The sequence below is a fragment of the Emydura macquarii genome, unplaced genomic scaffold (assembly GCF_026122565.2).
Source record: "Emydura macquarii macquarii isolate MOO-44397 ecotype Brisbane River unplaced genomic scaffold, CSIRO-AGI_Emac_v2 contig_1348, whole genome shotgun sequence".
Lineage (NCBI taxonomy): Eukaryota > Metazoa > Chordata > Testudines > Chelidae > Emydura > Emydura macquarii.
The window spans coordinates 10,355,773-10,373,644 of NW_027131485.1; the positions used below are offsets into that span (position 1 = coordinate 10,355,773).

The 17,872-nt window shown below is 53.6% G+C and overlaps 1 protein-coding gene across 5 annotated transcripts in view; it reads left to right on the forward strand.

The window, feature by feature from the left end:
• The first annotated feature begins 2,319 nt into the window (after positions 1-2,319).
• TFAP4 (transcription factor AP-4) overlaps positions 2,320-17,872 on the forward strand; it is a 33,643-nt gene continuing 18,090 nt past the window's right edge. Inside the window, exons 1-4 of one of the 5 annotated variants that reach the window (XM_067551117.1) lie at positions 2,320-2,653; positions 11,599-11,764; positions 14,497-14,595; positions 16,340-16,510. In XM_067551117.1, coding sequence (XP_067407218.1) covers positions 2,448-2,653; positions 11,599-11,764; positions 14,497-14,595; positions 16,340-16,510 — 642 coding nt within the window. In that variant the 5' untranslated portion in view covers positions 2,320-2,447. The remainder of the gene's footprint in view (positions 2,654-11,598; positions 11,765-14,496; positions 14,596-16,339; positions 16,511-17,872) is intronic. The other 4 variants (XM_067551118.1, XM_067551115.1, XM_067551116.1 and 1 more) reach the window with 4 other exon arrangements.

Genomic DNA, 17,872 nt, shown 5'->3' on the forward strand with positions numbered 1-17,872 from the left:
GCCTGGACTACATAAGGAAATTAGGATGGTATAATTATGTTGCTCAGGGGTGTGAAAATCCACACCCCTGAGCAAGGCATTTAAACCCACCAAATCCTCCATGTAGACAGCACTAGCTACCCCGTTAGGGAGGTGGATTAACTAGGCCGACAGGGGAACCCCTTCTGTTGGCATAAGTAGTGCCTTCATTGAAGCGCTAGAGCTGCACTACTACAGTGTTTTAAGTGTAGACAGGCCCTAAGTAAACATCACCAACAACAGTTAATAGCTTTTCTGTAGCACTGGTCATGGCAAAGTTCTTTACTAAAGAGGACAGTAGCATTATCCCCATTTTACAGATGAGGAAACTGAGGCACAGAGAAGGGTTCGTGATTTGCCCAAGGTTTCCTAGCTCCACCTTGGAGCCTGCTGTGTATAGAACCCAAATCTCCTGAGAGTGCTAGTTTGGTGCTCCGATGACAAGGTTGCACTGCCTCCCACTATATGCACCTTGGGGAGAACAGGTATATAATTCTTCTCCTCTTGCCCTTCCCCACATGCAGTTGTGGACCCAGCTGGCTCAGCAGACAAGGAACTCAGCAAAGCAGAAAAGGGCACACTTGCTTATTTCTCCTGTGAGAGGCTTACAAAGGCCCTGAGGAGGGAAACGGGCCTTCATGCTCAGCCTGGCCCTTTGTTGACTGGTCTGGTCAGGCTGCAAAGGGACAGACCTGCAGGGTGATTTCCTCCTTACACCTACTAGTCAAACAGCAAAACAGCCTGGGGATGGTCTGGGTGCTGGAGAATAGGGTGACCCGATAGCAAGTGTGAAAAATTGAGACGAGGTAATAGGCACCTATATAAGACAAAGCTCCAAATATCAGGATGTCCCTATAAAATCGGGACATCCCATCACCCTAGGGGAGAAACCCCTCCTGCCCTGGCAGCTCGGGAGGGCAGCAAAGGGAGGGTGTGTGGGGAACAGCCAAGGTAGTGTGGACAGAGCCAGGCTTTTGCATGGTGGGAGAGCAGCTCTAGGGCAACGATCCCTTGCTGATGCCCTGGGTCCCCTACTCAAGCTGACAAGCCCTGAGTAGTTTCCCTGCCCCCCCCCCGACGATGAGCTGCAAGCAAAGATCCCGCCTGAGCCCTGACAAGAAGCCTCCTTTCCCGCCCCGAGAGAGGCGGGCAGAGCGGGGCAGGAACGAGGGCCCCCCCCGGCAGGTGAGTAGCCCGGGGAGGAAGGTCTGCGCTGTCGGCTCGGCCTAGCTGCTGGAGATTGACCCTCCCTGGAGCGAGCCCTGGGGCACGGTCCGAGCTGCGAGGCGGGGCCGGGCGGGGGCAGCAGCCCCCCAGGCCACACGCTGGCGGCGGGGAGCAGGGCTGAGAGAGGGCCCGGGGCTGGGCCCCCAGCTCGGCTGTGCCGGAAGGGACACTCCTGGCCGCGAGCCCGCGGTGGGCTAGGGCCAGGCCCAGGAGCGGGCCCGATGCCGCCGGGGAGGGAGTCCTCTCGGTGGCCGGGAAGGTGCTTTCCGCTCGGGGCGGCCTGTTGCCGAGCAGTCGCCCTGGCAAGGCCGGCGCCGGGCAAGGCCCACAGCGCCTGTGGTGGAGAAATCCAGCTAGGGCAGCCCAGGGCAGGGCAGGGCCGGGCCAGCCCGGGGGAGGTGCCGCTCCTGGGCGGGCCGGTACCAGTACCGCCCCCGCCCGGGGCTCTCCGGAGCAGCCGTTCGGCTCCGCCCCGGCCAGCCGCTCCCCCGGCCAGTGTCATGTCACTCCCCTGCCCTGCCTGGTGCCGACTCCGAGCCGCCCCGGCCTGCGGGGGGAGCACGGCCGGGTCTGCCTAGCGAGGGCGCCCCCCCCTGCTGTGCATAGATGCGCTGCCGCCTCTATCCGCGGGGCAGCCGGCCCCTGGGGCTCCTACCCCGGCCACGCGATGTGCGCCCCAGATCGGCCATGACTCCCCCCACGTGCCAGGCTGGCCCCGCCATGCGGAGCCCGCCTACCCCCTTCCGCCGTGTGCATCCCCCCCCCCGTGGGGCTGGCGCTGGCCCTGGCCCTGGCCCTGGCCCTGCCTTGCCCGTCTTCCCCCTCGTGTATCCTCCCATGTGCGGTGCGCAGCCAGCCCTACCCCGGCTCTCCCCTTTCGCCGGCCGCGCATCCCCCCACCCATCTGCGGGGCCGGCCCAGCCCTGCCTGCTCCTCCCCCCGGCCGTGCATCCCCCGCCCTCCCCCCCGCGTGGCTGCTCCGTGCCCCGCTTGCCAAGCTGTCAGCTGATGGGCCGCATCACCCCGTAGTGGCGCAGGGAGCCGGGCGGCCGGGGCGCGGGGGGGCGGCGCAGGGGCGCGGGCGGCGGCGGGGGCGCAGCGGAGCGGTCCGGGGGTGCAGCGGGGGGGAGGGCGCGGGGCCGGCGGGGCCCGCGGGGGCGGCGCGGACGGGTCGGGGCCGCGGCAAATAGTTCTTTGTTTACATGGGCCGGTGGCTGGCGGAGGCGGCGCCGCCGGGGGAGGGAGCGCTGCGCTCGCACCAGCTGTTTCCCGCCTTGAGCGGCAGAGGCGCGGCGCGCTCAGCTGGGGCCGGCGCCCGCATGGAGTACTTCATGGTGCCCGCGCAGAAGGTGCCCGCGCTGCAGCACTTCAGGAAGTCGGAGAAGGAGGTGATCGGCGGGCTCTGCAGGTGGGTGCCGCCGGGCCCCCCCCCCCCGCCACCCGCTCCCGCCCAGGGGCTCGGGCCGCGCGGGGCTGGGGGCGGCTGGCCGGAGCACGTGGGGCTGCGCGCGGCGCCCCGGCCCCCGCCCGCGCGGCGCTGCCTGGGCCCCGGGCGGGCGCCCCATGGCGCCGTGCGCCGGCGGGTCCCCCCGCGGGCCGGCCGGGCCGCGCGTGCCTTGCCTGCGCTGCCTCCCGCACGCTGGGGGAGCAGCTTTCCAGGGGGGTGTGTTTACCACGGGACGGGGCCTGGCCGTGACTCTGCAGCCCTCCCGCGGGGGGCGGGCCGCCGCCGCGCCGGGGCCGCCGGGACATGTAGTGCGGCGGCCGCGGCCCTGTGGGGGATGTAGGCGCCCGGCCACGCTGCCCCGCGCCAAGCGGGCTCGGCCGCCGGGGCTGAGCCGGGCCGGGGGGTGTGCGGAGGGGCGAGGGGGAGCCGCTGCCGCCGCAGCCGCCTCCCCCGCGGGGGGCTACAGCGCCTCAGCCGGCCGGGCCCACGCGTGCGCGGCTCCACGGCGCGTGCAGCAGCTGGCAGGGGCGGGCCCAACCGCCACTCGCCACAGGCTGCCTGCGCTGCGCTGCACGGGGCGGGCCCAGCCGAGCGAGCGCAGGAGCCATGCGGCTGCTCCCGGGGCTGGGCTAGGCACGGGCAGGTGGTGCCCCCCGCGAACCCCCGCCCGCTGCCCAGAAGCGCCCCTTTACCGCCCCGGCGGGGCCCCTCCGCGCCCAGCGAGCCTGTATCGCGTGCGGACTGGGGCACGGGCCTGCACGTGGAAATTCTCCCCTTGCGGGGCTGCACGTGGAGCTTCTCTCCTTGCGGGTTCGGCGGGGTGGGTGCAGCCCTCGAGCGAGCAGCTGGCCAGCAGTACCCCATTGAAACTAGCAGGGGCAGTTGGGGGGGGGTAGGAATGTTACTACCCACATTTGGCTGCCCCCTCACACATTAAGACCCTCTGTGTATTTTGAGCTTGGAGATCCACTCTTTGTTGACTAAGAATTAGTGAAGCAGCAGCGCTGTGGCAGGAACAAGGTGTTAAGTTGGTACAGACAGTGGGGAAACACTTATAGTGCCTCCACGAAGAGGAGTTTCATTTACCAATTGGGGACATGCAAATTATCAGCCAACAGTATGGATGAGGTTGGGTAAAGCAAGGTGCCAGAAAGTCCTTTTGATCCTCTTCCTTCAGACTCTTGCCCATTTTAATGGCCTAGCAGGATTTGCTGTATGGAAACAGTTGGGCTCTTACATGTATGTGGGTGCTGATCTTCAGGTTGAAAACTGGGATGGAAGAAGCAGAATACAAAAATGCTGTAATTAACTAGGATTTGTTTACAAAAGGGGACCTGCTATTGAATAGCCTGCATCATGAGATGGAAATTGTCCTTGGTGCTATTATTAATTAATATTTAATCAGTGTCACGATTCTGTGTAGTCTTTATGCAAAATAGAATTGCTTTGTAGTTTAGCATAGACTAATATATATTTTTAAAAGTACCCACAGAATGTTCTCTTCATTGTGGGAACAGCACTAAAATATAATCTGCTCTCTGAAGTGGGATGGATCACTTGATGACCACCTGTTGTGTTCATTCCCTCTAAAGCAGCTGGCATTGGCCACTGTCAGAAGACAGGATATTGAGTTTGATGGACCATTGGTCTGACCCAGTATGGTGGTTCTCGGCCTTATCTGAAATGTCTCACAACTACCCTGTTTCCTATTTGAATATTAGTGCTGGACAAGTGGTGGTGATGATGGTCATCTTTAGTTAACCACAATGGAGATTATAACCTGTGCTTGAAGCCCTGCCCAGAAAGATGCGATCAACTATATTCTTTCTGTGACTTGTTAAGCTCCTAGGGTTTGATAGGAGAAAGAGGAATCCTTCCCTAAACGCCTTGAAGCTGTATTCATCTAGAATATCATGCTTAGAAGGGCACTGACCATTATTTTGGGTAGAATTTTACAGAACTTCACTCATTTATTCCCTTGAGAATAAAATTTGTCGTTTTTTCAGTTTTACACACATTGGATAGTTACAGGATAGTTACCCAAGGGTGTTGATTTCTGAATTTTATTTTTATTATTTGGGGAAAAAAGCAATGAAATGCATTGGTTTCTGAAGAATCCACCACAACTTATGTGAGAAACAGAACAGGTTTGTATCTTTGCTTTCACTTGGCGATTGGAACATTTTCCACTTGCCACAAGAAAGACGTTAACCTCTTAGGCTGTAGCAGGATGGCTTCTGATTGTCTTCTCCTTCAGCAGTGAAACAGACTAAGTTCTACTTAGACACCCAGAAGGTTGCAGGAAGGCTGTATCCCTAGAGCTCTTTGGAATAAGACAGTTCTTAGAAGTGCTGTGATCACTTTCTGTAGGAATTTAATTTTGGGCTGAGACTTCTTATTGGGTTTGGGTACACTTATGGGGAAAGTGAATTGGTTTTCAAATACCACCTTCATACTGGTGACCAAGTCACTGGTATACAGGCTGGAAGACTGACTGCTGCTTAAGTCTCCATATCTTCAGTGTCTGGAGGGTCTGGTTTATTGATTAAGTGGGTCTTTCTGGAAGTGATATACTTAGTGTATCCCCTGTGAGAACTGCTTTTTGTTTAGATTGACTTGTCTCCTTCAATAGCTTCCATAGCTGCTTTATTCTGCTGAATAACTTGCTAATGTTTGTAGTTCACTTGGAAGATACCTGCATGCTGTGTGGGGTTATTTTATTTATTCCCAACTAAATGTCAGCTGAAGTTACAGAGACAGTGTGGGTGAGGTAATATCTTTTATTGGGCCAACTTCTGTTGGTGAGAGAGGCAAGCTTTAGCACTTACACAGAGCTCTTCTCCCGGTGAAGTTACAGGTATTTCTTGATGCTGCCATAGAAACCCCTAATGCTGTGCTGCAAATTCTAGTCCAAGACTCAGTATGACAATGCTGGTTTCCTCTCCCCCCGTAAATTAAACCTGGGGCAGAAGCATCAGGAGTCCATGGCAGAATCTTCTGTGCGATTGGCACTCTTCTGATCCTTCAAATGAGAGCCCGAAACAGTGCAAACAGGTTCTAGGCAAGCTTCTTCCTGCCTAGCTGTATCAAAGAATGTAGCTTCTCATCTGCAGCATACTCCTGCCCAGCACTGGATCTCTTTTGAGCAGAGACTCAGTCATGTTGAATTGTGTTTTGGTGGTTTGTGTGTGTGTTCGCATATGGGGAGGGGACTGGGCTATGAAAATCCATTGAACACTGACTGCATCCTTCAGGAGGAGGAAAAGCCAAGGGCTCCAAGCATATACTGCTGCTGCTCTTTGCTACTCTCGCTCTTTCTTTTCCTGATGTTTTGTCCGCTGCAGCAGCTGAGAGTTTCGGGACACTGAGGCTGACAGTCCACAGCCTAGAGCTGTGGTGCTGGAGGGGAGGACTCCAGACTGGAATTGCCCACACCACAGTTGAGTTCTGAGTGACAGTCTTGTTACTTTCAGTGCACAATGTAACCACCCTCCCTCCATATAAGCCTATTTCCCCACTGCCTTTGTAAAATAGCCTGGCTGCCGTTTCCGAGATCATACAGTTAAAATGCCCTCCTTTCGGACAGGAGCTACAGTGGGGGTTGAGGAGCAAGTGCAGCTCCTGTTCTGACCAGTGGCTGATGACTGTGTGTGCCTGCATTCTGCTGCATTGAGTACATTCAGAATGCAGTTGGGTGAATGATCTTTCCCAAGCAGACTGAACCTTCTCAGCACAGGTACACTTATTTTTTAAAAAAAGGTATAAAGTGGAGGTGGAATTCTTGTTCCTCTGCTTCTGCCCCATCACTTCTTATTAAGGTTCTGTCACAGGTATTTTTAGTAGAAGTCAAGGAGAGGTCGCAGGCAATAAACAGGTCACAGCTTCTGTTAATTTTTGTCTCTGACTTTTACTAAAAACACCCTAGGGGAGGTATACTCTGGGGCTTGCAGTTGCTGCAGCCCGATCAGCTGTTCAACTGCGGGCCCGGAAGTCATAGAGATCCTGGCAAGTCCTGGAATCCATAACCTCCGTGACCAAATCGTATCCTTATTTGCTATCTCTGATGTGGAGTGTAGGGTTGCAGTGGTGTTCTCTGCTGAACCTCTGTCGTGCGGATATGCAGGGAGTACTTGACCTCGCACTCTGCTACTAACAACCAGGCTCTCCCTGTGTGTCCCAGAATCTTGTGTGTCATGTCACCTGGCACTCCAGGAATCTAGGTTCAGTGACTTATTGGATGCTCCAGGTATCTGAGGAGAAATCAGTTGTGACCATTGACTGCATTTCATCAGGAAATGAAGGAATGCCTGGGGTCAAAATATCTCTTCAACTTCCCCCACGTGACCATTTCTGTAAGCTTTCTTGGAGGCCAGTTGTGACCCCACTGCAGTACTATCCAATCTGATGGATCAACGTTTGGCCGGTCCATTTCATAACTGTTGCCCCTTCCCCACCCTGTGAAGGTGATGCATGCTGTGTGAGCGCAGAAACTGACTTCTGAGCGTGTGGAAATAAAATGAGAGCGTTCCTATAGGGATGTTTCACACTAAGTGGGAATGAAAGTGAGAACTCCCTGAGCAGACCCAACCTTCAGGCAGCCTTCTCGATGGCCTTGCCCTTATCTGCACTGAAGTCATGCTCACACCATGAAGCCCTGCTAGCCACCTTTGGTGTCCCTCCAGAATTGCGGGGTCAGAGCCCATCTGCTCAAGATTATTGCTCATCTTGAGAGGGCCGGTGGCCTTGGAGTTAACAGTGAGAGATTGTCTTGTCTTCAAACCCTTCTGAATGCATTTGGTGCATAGTCATGTACTTTCAATTGTGCTTTCACTCTCTCTGGGTGACCAATAACGTGGTGGGGCTCCATGTTCAAAGACTCTGGAGTAGATATTTCCCCTGTCAGGCACTAAACTCCATGTGGGCTCTGGAACGCAAGCTGGGTTCCTTCATCCTTGCTCATCTTCCTCAGTAACCAAGAACTGCCAGACACATGGCCCTGAGTGATACTTGTGCCATCTCATTGCCTTCACTAGGTGGAATTTGGCCCAGCAGTTGAGATTTAGTTAAGAAATCTGATGTGCGAATCTGTGTCGAGTAGAACTGTGCTTGCTGGACTAATGGGAACTTTAGGAGACTCTGAATAAACTTGGAGCATAGATCTGACAGCTGTTCTTCAGAGCAGAACTGAATTAAAAATCCCCCTCATGTGGCCTGACCCCCCAGGCTCAGTTCTCTTGTTGCTCCTCCCTTGCAGGTTAGGCTCTGGCTGTGGCAGTCTTTTGCTTCCTAGGGGTGGTATGAAGGTTTCATTTATCAGAGAGAATGAAGAGCTCTTGTTCAGGGGCTTTGCTCTCCTCTTTCTTATCACCTTGGCTGTGATGTGATGAACTTGTTGGGTGCTGCCCTGATGTCCAGCAGCATCTTTCTCCCTGACTTGACACGACTGGCTAAATTCCTCCACTCTTAGTCTTAGAAATTGGACTTCAACCCACAAAAGGAGGAGATGGTTGAGAGGTAAGGCTGTATCTGCCGGCACTGTTGTGCCCAGGGGCTGGGTCACACCTGGGGACTTGGATCACCCACATTAGCCCTCTTTGCACTTTTGTTCTATAACATGAACGAAAATGGGCAAATAAACCGTAAAATTGCAGTTTCAAACAATGGGATCTTTCTTCGCTTTAGGAAATAGTCGCTATTCTGTAATACTTTGCATTTGTATAGCTCCTTCCATCTGAGGATCTCCTGGCGTTTGCAGTGTCTTCCCTTTCTGGTTGTCTTTGCAGGATGGTTGTAGCGCACTTGCCACAGCTGGCCAGGACTGTGGTGGCTGCAAGACACATCAGGGTAGTTAACAGAGAGGAAAGTGGCTCTTAGGGTGAGTTAATATGGACCCTCTCAGGGACTGAGGTCTTGCTGGGGCTGTTAACAAGTTACAGTGCATAGCAGGTGTCTGGAAGTGCAATTTTCATTGTTCTTGAATTCCAGCATGACTTTAGCAACTGGATTCTTGGTTATAATACAAAAATAATGGAATAGTCCATACCCTTAGAAAGCTGCTTTTTAGGTCTAATTCTTCATATAGTGCCTACTAAAATTGTGTTGGGGAAAATACAAGAAAAGCAAGATGGTAATCAGAAAGATGTGGTCTATGACTTTTTTTTTTTTTTTTTTAAAGGCATGCATTCATGAATGGTCAGGGCTAGAAACCACCTCTTTAGCATTAAGTAGCATTTCCAGCTTTCCAATGGCCTAAAGCTTTTAGTCTTACCTTGCAAATCACAGGGACTATGTGACCTTTAAAATTGCCACTGATCTTTCCTAAAGCGTTCTCTCTGGCAGTGATCCAGGGTTTGGTATTCCAAGCCCTGGTCCATGGATCAGTGTAATTTTCAGTCTGGTTTGCTCTGGGAGATGGAATGCATGTGCAGGTTTGTTGGGGTGTCTTGGGGTGGGGAGGGGTAAGGCTGCTGCTCATGTGTTGCCTGGGAGGCCTGAAGCGGTGGATCCAGAGCTGGGGGTGCTGTGTAAACACTGCTTCACCTAGTTGTGGAGTTCAGCTTGCTCTTGATTTTAATAAAATATATTCAGGTTAAATAAATGTGTTAAGGTTAAGTCATCCTGTTTCTTTTCCTCCCCTGGCCCTCAAAAGCACCCTCCATTGAGGAGAAGTCTGGACTGGGTTGTGTTAAATGTGTTAGCTCGCATGGTTTTAAACACTAGTATAGACAAGGTTTAAAAACCTGTGAACGGGTCACGGTCAAGCCCAGGTTCCCCCCTAGGTTTGACCACCATGTTTCTTCCTCCCTCTCTCCCCCCCATGTAGCTGCTTGGTGGTGGTTGGTCTGGGAAGTGTTTTCCTGGCCAGTCTGCCAGATCACTTGGGAACAGAACACGCAGAGGAGGCAGCAGGAAGCTGGCGGGAGCCGCAGCTTTGGGTGGGGCGGGGGCTGCCTCTGCTGGGAGCGATCATCTGGAAGCCATCAGCAGGAGGGGGAGGGAGCCTCTCATCCGATTCTACCAGGGCCACACACACAGGCCAGCCCTGCTGGGACCTCAGCTGAGATGCTTGCCTCTTTTTTTACCGTGGAGAAGTTGGGGGAAGGGGGGAGATGAATAACCAGAGGCCCTTGCTGCAGCTCAAACAGTCCCATCTTAATCTTTTAATCCTCCCTCTTCCCTGACCAGCCCTGCACCTTTCAGCAGCCTCCCCAACCCCTCCTGGAGGAGCCGTGATTCCTCATTGCTGCAGGGCCCAGCTCAGGGCTGGCTCTGCTCTGCTGGTACTGGTGATTGGTCATGTCTAGCACCTTGAACTGAAGGATTCCAAAGACTCTTCCCACCTATCTGTCTGGGAGTCATTGTGTCCACCAGTGAAACATAGCCACTGCAGGGGCTGAACCTAGCCGTTTCATAGTGCAGGCAATCGGTCCGCAGCAGGTTAGGACAGGAAGGGGAGCTTACTGCATCCAGTTAAAATTGAAGTGGGAGTTCAATGAAGTAGAATGTAATTACCAAGTTGGAAGTTGGGCAGGATGCTGGGGCGAACATCTTGTCTTTCAAGATGTACCATGGGCTCTAATGAATACATAGGTCTAGGCCCTCCATTCTAAGCCTCACTGAAAGCTGCACAGTGTCCCCTAGTCTCATGCTGGGGCACTAGGGTTTTTTAATACTAATTCAGGGAAGAATACCACCTACTGCCTCACCCACGTTCTTCAGCACCCTGGATTTTCTTTAGTGGCCTCCGATTCAAGCTTTGTTCTGCTATGATCCTGCATAGCTCTGGAGCCTGCAAGAGATTCCAGTCTGAGGTGGTGTGGCTGTAGAATGAGAACTGGGGGCGGGAACAGTCTTTGAATCCCACCTGCTGCTTGTAGTGAGGGTGGGGAAACTCCTTTTTGCCCCCACCCCTCAAAAACACAATGGGGAGAAGGTTTATTTGAGGTTCTTTGGGCTGGCCCAAAGAACCGCTGCCATTAATAGTGGAATCCCAGAGCAGTTAGTCCCTCTTTCTCTGGGACTCAAAGTTTGGATTGTTGATTGCTTCTCTAACCGCTGGAATGTTTGTGGTGTTCCTCCCAGGTGCAGTCTCCATTCCCAGCTCTTCCCTCCCGCTGTCCTAAAATCACTTGGGTGCTGCTCTGTCCAACAGGGGTGGCAGCACATTGCCTCTTCTGGGCAGAAAGAGTTTATGTAGGAAGCATGAGACTGACAGCCGGGGCCTGGTTAGTTTCCCCAGGCACAGTGACCCAAGTGATTGACACTGACTAGGTTTCTGTCTTTCCTTCAGTAGGGTCAGCACTATCTTAAAATGCAGGAGCCCAGCAACCCAGTGGTGAATTTAAATACCTGGAGAAGGACATAAGTAGAGCAAAAATGATCTGAGTAAATAAAGCGGCTATCCATGGATTTCCAGGGCTTTGAATATAACATTTGGATCCACGACCATCCCTGATCCGCAAAAATGGTCTGGATATCTGCAGCTGCAGATGCGGATCTCTTCAGATATCTGCCAATTTGCAGTGCCCTAGACATAGGGAGCGAGTTCTAGCCTCAAACTGGATTAGCCACATTCCCCTGACTCCTCCAGATTGTCGTGAAAATGACCCCTCCCCCGCCCTACTCTAGGTGCAGGTGTGCGCTCGGGTTGATTCTGATCACTGCCTGGAAAAAGGACTGTAGATATGTACCTTGAGGTGAAGTGCAGAAATCGTCCCTGCTTCATCTCAGTAGAATAGTGGGGGTTTGTTTTGGTTCCCTGAAAGTTCCTTGCCTACCAATCTGGTCCTTGCAAAACGGGTGGCATCTGGGAAGAGCAGCCATAAAGAGTGAAACTCCGCCTGCAGATTGGGGGTGGAGGGTCTTGAGCTTTGGCTGTCCTCGCTAACCCTCTGTGTCTCTCGTAGCCTGGCCAACATCCCATTGACCCCAGAGACCCAGCGGGACCAGGAGCGGCGGATACGCAGAGAAATCGCAAACAGCAACGAGCGAAGGCGGATGCAGAGCATCAATGCCGGCTTCCAGTCTCTGAAAACCCTCATTCCACACACAGACGGGGAGAAGCTCAGTAAGGTGAGGGGAAGGCTGTGTCTGTCTGTCTGTCTGTCTGAGAGATTGACAAAGCATGATTGTGCCCAGGATGGGTCTCTAGATTCTATCTGGACTGCCAGGATCATCTAGCTATTAACAGGTGTATCTGAAAAAAAACCTCTAAGTTAAATAAGCTCACTCAGAAAACTTCAGCTTTCAGTTAAGGTTGCCCCGGTGGTTATACATACAGCTTTGTACACACCATGGAAGGAGAAGATAACTTTAAAAAAAAAAAATCTGAGCATTGACATGATAGCAAAGGTGAGTAATACAGCTGTCTCATTAGCCTTGCAATTCAAAAACGATGCTGGTGATTTATATGTTAAGAGGTTGTAAACATGTTGTAGATCAGAGTTAAAGCTAGCAAATATGCAGGTTGCATTTTTTCATGTGGGTGTTGTCAAGCAAATGAGTGGAATATTTAGTTAAATTACCATCACTGACCACTTCCCTGCTCTTTAATGCCTAGGGATTGTAAAACTAATGTTCTTGTTGCCTCATATGAAGCTGTTACCAGGGAAGCAGTTTTAATCTGTGCTAATAGAATGTTCTATGGAGGGAATTCTGTGGGTGCCCGCGCTTAAATACCTGGAGCATTTAAACTGTCACGGTGGCACAAAAATGGAATGCTCCGGGTGCATACGTTGGTGCTAGATCCTGTCGCCACAAGTCTGTGGTCCCACTGCTGCTTCTGTCCCGGGCAATTCCATGTAGGAGTCCCAGAGCAGGGAGCCTAGGTCCTTTGAGCTGGGGTGGTGATCGGACTTGTTCGTACTTCGAAATGTAGAAGGCACTGAGCTCCGCCAGAACAGGGTGCGTATATTAGTTCTTAAATCCCATCCCAATCTCTGTCTTAAACCTTAGAGAGCTGAGGGCCCTTTCCCATCTCCTGCAAGGCTTAGGAGTTCTGCAGGAGACAAGGCGCAGAGACTCCAAGAGTTCCTGGATTTTGCAGGATGGGATTCTTTTGCCATTGACCCCCTTGCAGCTTCTAGCGAGCAAACTGGCTTCCACTGGAGCACATTGCTGCCTCTGAACATAGCCAGTTAGGCACTGAAGCACTTAGTTTCCACTAATATAAGACCAAGGAGCCCAGTAGAGGGTTAGGTGCCCTTAGATCTCCGTGTTGCTAAAGTTCCCCTTGATGTGTGGACTATCTGGATTATCGTCTTCTCTCTTGGCCTCCCTGGAGCATATAAAGTTGTGGCAAATAGTGCTAGTAACTTTTGTCTTTGCTGCTGCTGTTTGTTGATGCTCTACGCAGACATTCAGGGCAGCCGCAGTTCACTATGGCATTGTAAATTGCAGGGATCTGAACAATAGTAGACACCAGCCCCGACATGCAAAAAGGATTAATTTAACCGCTTCAGATGGCTAAATAATTCCCCGTGCTTATGTGGAACCTACAGCCCAGCCCATGGTTTCACCTCGAGCAAGAGTGTTGTGATGCATGTTTGTTTTCATCCTTATAGAGGGCTGGAAATGCTGCTCCCTGCTGTGCTAACTAGACAGCTGCTAATGATGCTTCCCGAAAGGAAACTCAGTGCTGGGGAAAAGGTGTTGGTTTGGCACGTGGGATGGGGGGCTGATGTCCTCTGTTTATCAGTGCAGCATGCGAAGCAGCAGGGTGGGTGTCTCCCATGTTGCCCTGCCAATATGCTTGGCCTGGCCTGGCCTGGCGAGGCCTAACCCTTGCCTTGGTGGAGCGGGGACTTGAAGTCTTGTTCAGCCCTCCTCAGACTGAGCTCAAAGGGGTCTGTTAGTGCCACATACGGTGGTCGATTGTATAACTTGGAAACTTGTCCACTAGGAATTGGGTGAGACCAAGCAACTCTCATCACAGGCTGCCAAGTAACTCTCAGATGCTAACCCCTGCCTCTTTGGGGCAGAGGCTCTAGGGCACCTGGGAGGCAGCGAGCATGCTGTGGGTGATCTAGGAGGCTGGCGTGGCCCGTTGGCAGAGGCTAGAGGTGGATGTAAAGGCATGCCCAGAACAAGTTGGGGCTCCAGCTGGGGAAGAGGATGGCTCACTGCTACCATTGGTGCACCGAGGGACAGTGTGCATTTCACTGTCTGGGGTGAGCTCCTCTTAAGGCTACTCAAGCACCGAGGAGTCTTTCTGGTCAGGGCTTGATGGGGGGAACACTTGTGGCTTAAGGGCCTGGGAGTCAGATGACTGGGGCTTGTCTTCATGTGCAGCTGTAGTGCTTTAGTGAAGACGCTGTGACGCTGACAGGAGAGCTTCTCCCATTGGCATGAGTTAATCCCAGGAAGGTGGTGGCTATGTTGACAGGAGAAGCTCTCTCATCGACGTTGTGCTGCCTACACAGGGGGTTAGGTCGGTATAACTGTGTTGCTGAGAGGTGTAGATTTTTTTTTTTCCAACCCCCGAGCGACATAGTTATACCGATATAGGTCTGTATTGTAGATCTGGCCTGGAATTCTAGTCCTAGCTCTGACACTGACCTAGCATGGCCTTGGGCAAGTCTCTTCTGGGAGCAGTGGCAGCTTATGTCCCCTACCCCCAGTTGCCCCTTGGTGCAAGGAGTCCAGCTGTCCAAGAGATTCTATCTGGAAGAGGCCCAGGAAACATCTCCAATTATGTTTGTTGGTTGGGGGGATATTGAGGGGCGGGGGTGGGGATGAGAGCAGAGACAGGGCTTGACACATTGACCTTTCCTGTGCCACTAATCTTTATTGCTGGCTCTCCCCAGGCGGCGATTCTCCAGCAAACAGCTGAATACATCTTCTCCCTGGAGCAGGAGAAGACTCGGTTACTGCAGCAGAACACACAGCTCAAGCGGTTCATCCAGGTAGCGCAGCTGCTGCTTTTCTCTCCGCCATTCCCCTTTCCTGCCTCTGTGCCAGGAAAGCTTCCAGAGCACAGAATAACCCAGGCCCCTTGGCCAGCATGAGAAGCAATTGTTATTGACCAGTGTAACCCCTGCCCACCCTGGTCTCTCTTGCCCACCCACACGCCTACAATACTGGTTCTCTCTGTGTGTCACCTGGTGGGATTACTCTGCTCTCTCCGGTGCGTGGCCAGTCAGGCCTCTTGCTTCTCCTTCAAACTCTTCCAGATCAGGAGTTGAAATCCTGGGTTGGGGGCGGTGCTTCCTGCCGATCATCCTTATGACACTCTGAAGTTGGGTATAGGCTCCTTCCCTCCCTGGCTGCTGTATCCCAGTCCTCTTGGCTTGTCCCTGTGCTGGTGTGATCCAGATCTCTGAGCTTCACTGCATCTGTTTTGCTGTGAAACTGTCGTGAAGTAGTGTGAACCTGAGACAATCTGCCCCTGTGGAGGGCAAGGCAAACTGGAGAGTTGGTCGCTGGATGGGGTGTCCTGATGCTGATCAGCTACTACGGGAGCATTGTCGACAGTCACTTTCCACTCTGAGAATGTACTTGTCGCTTATGTAAGCGAGGGGCTGATCTGCATCAGTGTCTGTGCCACCATGTGGCAGTTCTGGGCCCCTGGCCTGCAGCCTCCACATAGCTGTGCCTGTACCCCTCGGCTTAGCTGGCCGGGACTGTGCAGGCAGAGGTTGCAGCCCTGCTGCTCTCAGCACGAGTGGTGAATCCAGCACAAGTCCACCGCTCGCTTTTGTGGAGTTTTCAATGCTCTGGCAGGGCCAAAGGTGAGCTCACTTTAACCCTTGGCTTGTGGGATGGCGTTCACAGTGCTGTGGTGTCCCTGTGCGTCTCCATTTCTGCAGTGCAATGACAGCTGTGTGGCAGGAACTTGGGTCCTTGCTCGGGAACTGGCTGTGTTTTAACACGGGATAAATCTATTCCCACGTGACCAAAATATTGATGGCTTTTAGTGGCTGGGTTATAGTTCTCAGGCATTTCTGGACAGTTGTCCAAGAAAACTGGAGTGCGGCAGTGGCTTGTCCCTGGCTGTGATCTTGTTGGATACCAAGTGAAGCAAGGTCAATCCTGGGGATGGTGTTAATATGGGAGACTGACACAGACTCAGGGATGCAGCTGGTGGTGGTGGTGGTGACTGAGGAGGGAGTGTTTTCCCTGGGCGTGGGTCTGGAACAAGTAGCCCAGTGTGGTGCCAGAAAACCACTGGGCTCCTGGAGGTGCCATGAGCTGCCTGCCCAGAGGGTTTGCTGAAATCCAGGTCAGTCTAAAAGCAAAAGCGTTAACCCCGAAGTCCGGGCCACGTGCCAGTAGGGGTAATTAGTAACCGCTGGCACTTAGCCCCTTTCATCTGTAGGTCTGTATTTTGCAAAGAGGCAGGGTGAACGTATTCCCCCCCTCATAGCAGAGGGCTACGGTTGGCTACAGAACTGGAGTCTCATGACTCCCAGTGTTGCCACAGCTGTCCTGCCTTCACCCGGATACGGGTTCTTTGCTTGCTGTTGTCCTGTCACTGTGTGCTGCTGTGTTCCACTCCAGAAGTGGCTGCATTTTGCTGGTGAAGTCTGTGGCATGCTCTGGGATCCCCATGAGGTGGGGGGGTGTGTGCGTGGGGGGAGAGGTGGTCATCGAAAGGCCATGCAAGCACTGTGTGGTCCCTTTGCCTCTGACTTTGTGTTTGATTGTCAGGAGTTCAGTGGCTCCTCCCCGAAGCGGCGGCGGGCAGAGGACAAGGACGAAGGCATTGGCTCGCCAGACATCTGGGAGGACGAGAAGGCAGAGGATCTGCGCCGAGAAATGATCGAACTCCGACAGCAGCTGGACAAGGAGCGCTCGGTGCGCATGATGCTGGAGGAACAGGTGAGGCCTGTGGGGGGTGCGGGCAGCCTGGATGCACGGCAGCTGGTGCAAGGAGGGTGCTCTCCGGGCCAGGCAGGGGGGTCTGCCGGAACTGACCGCCTCTCCAGAGCCTGAGGAGGGGAACCACCCGGCTGCTTCACCTGTCCCAGGGAGATTGACTCCTCAGGGAGGTAGCTGCCTGCTCCCTGCCCCCTTGTGTGCTCAGCTTGGGGGTGCTGGCAATCTGCTATCTTGTGGCGCCCCCTAGTGGCCGATGGCGGATGAACACATCAAATGTGCGGTGACACTAATTTCTCTGACGTACCGTCTGCCAGGATTCTCTCTTGTGTCTCCAGTTTGTAAGCATCTGTGGCCTTGAGGGCAGTGGTAGCAGGTAGAGTGGGTGCCCGGCCCATTGCAGCACACTGTGTGCCATATCCTGAAAAGTATAAACGCTACCCTCCCAGCGTTCCAGCCGTTTCCCCCCCTTGGCTAAAGAGCTCCTGACCTGCTGTTGCTGACGTTGGCCTGCTGCCAGTGACCTTGTAGTTCTTCACCTGTCGGTTGCCTACATTATGTGGCCACGGCACGTGTTTGTAGCACATCAGGGCTCTGGATGGATCTGCCTCAGTCTTTCTGGGTTTGCTCATGTCTCTCGACACGCCGTCTTTGCTGGTGCGTGTCGGAAGGCAGCGCAGGGCTGCTCCGTACTTTCAGGTCGTGTCTGGGAGGGGTGCCTGTGCTGTCTCCCTAGGCATGATGTACAGGGTGACTGATGTCTACAAGTTTTGCCCCTGGCACTAAAATGTGGAGCACTTAACAGCTCTCCTTGAAGCATCCCGAGGAGACACCTGGAAGTCCAACATGAGGCAGGTCCAGAGTGCTTCAAAGGCTAAACCTCAAAACTCAACCCTGAGCTAGTCAAGACAGCTGAGCCCCAAACTCTTTGCTTGCATCCCATGCTGGTGCAGACGGGGCCGTGAACTGCTAAGTGCAGAGATCCAGTGAAGTGTACAGCTCCGTTCCCGTTAAGCCAAGGGCTCTCTCCAGTGCTGGCTCCTTGGTTCACTTGCGCCTTCGGGGCTTGATGCCTGGATGTGGAGTTCTAAGTCATCAAATGAGGCGAAGCCTCCACAGTGGAGATGGAGATGCTCACACTCCTTTCCGGAGGTCCCTGGCTCCAGGCAGCTTTGCATCAGGTTTCAGTGAGGCCTTCCTGATCTGCCTGTTGGCATCCCTCTAGCCTGGACCCAGCGGATGGATTTGAGCACCTGTGCTGAGACAGTCGGCTCTCCCAACGCAGGAAGTCCTGGCCTTGACACAGGGCCTGCTGCAGTAGATGTCTCTCTGCTTTCCAAATCTAAGGTCCTTCAACTCCTCCCC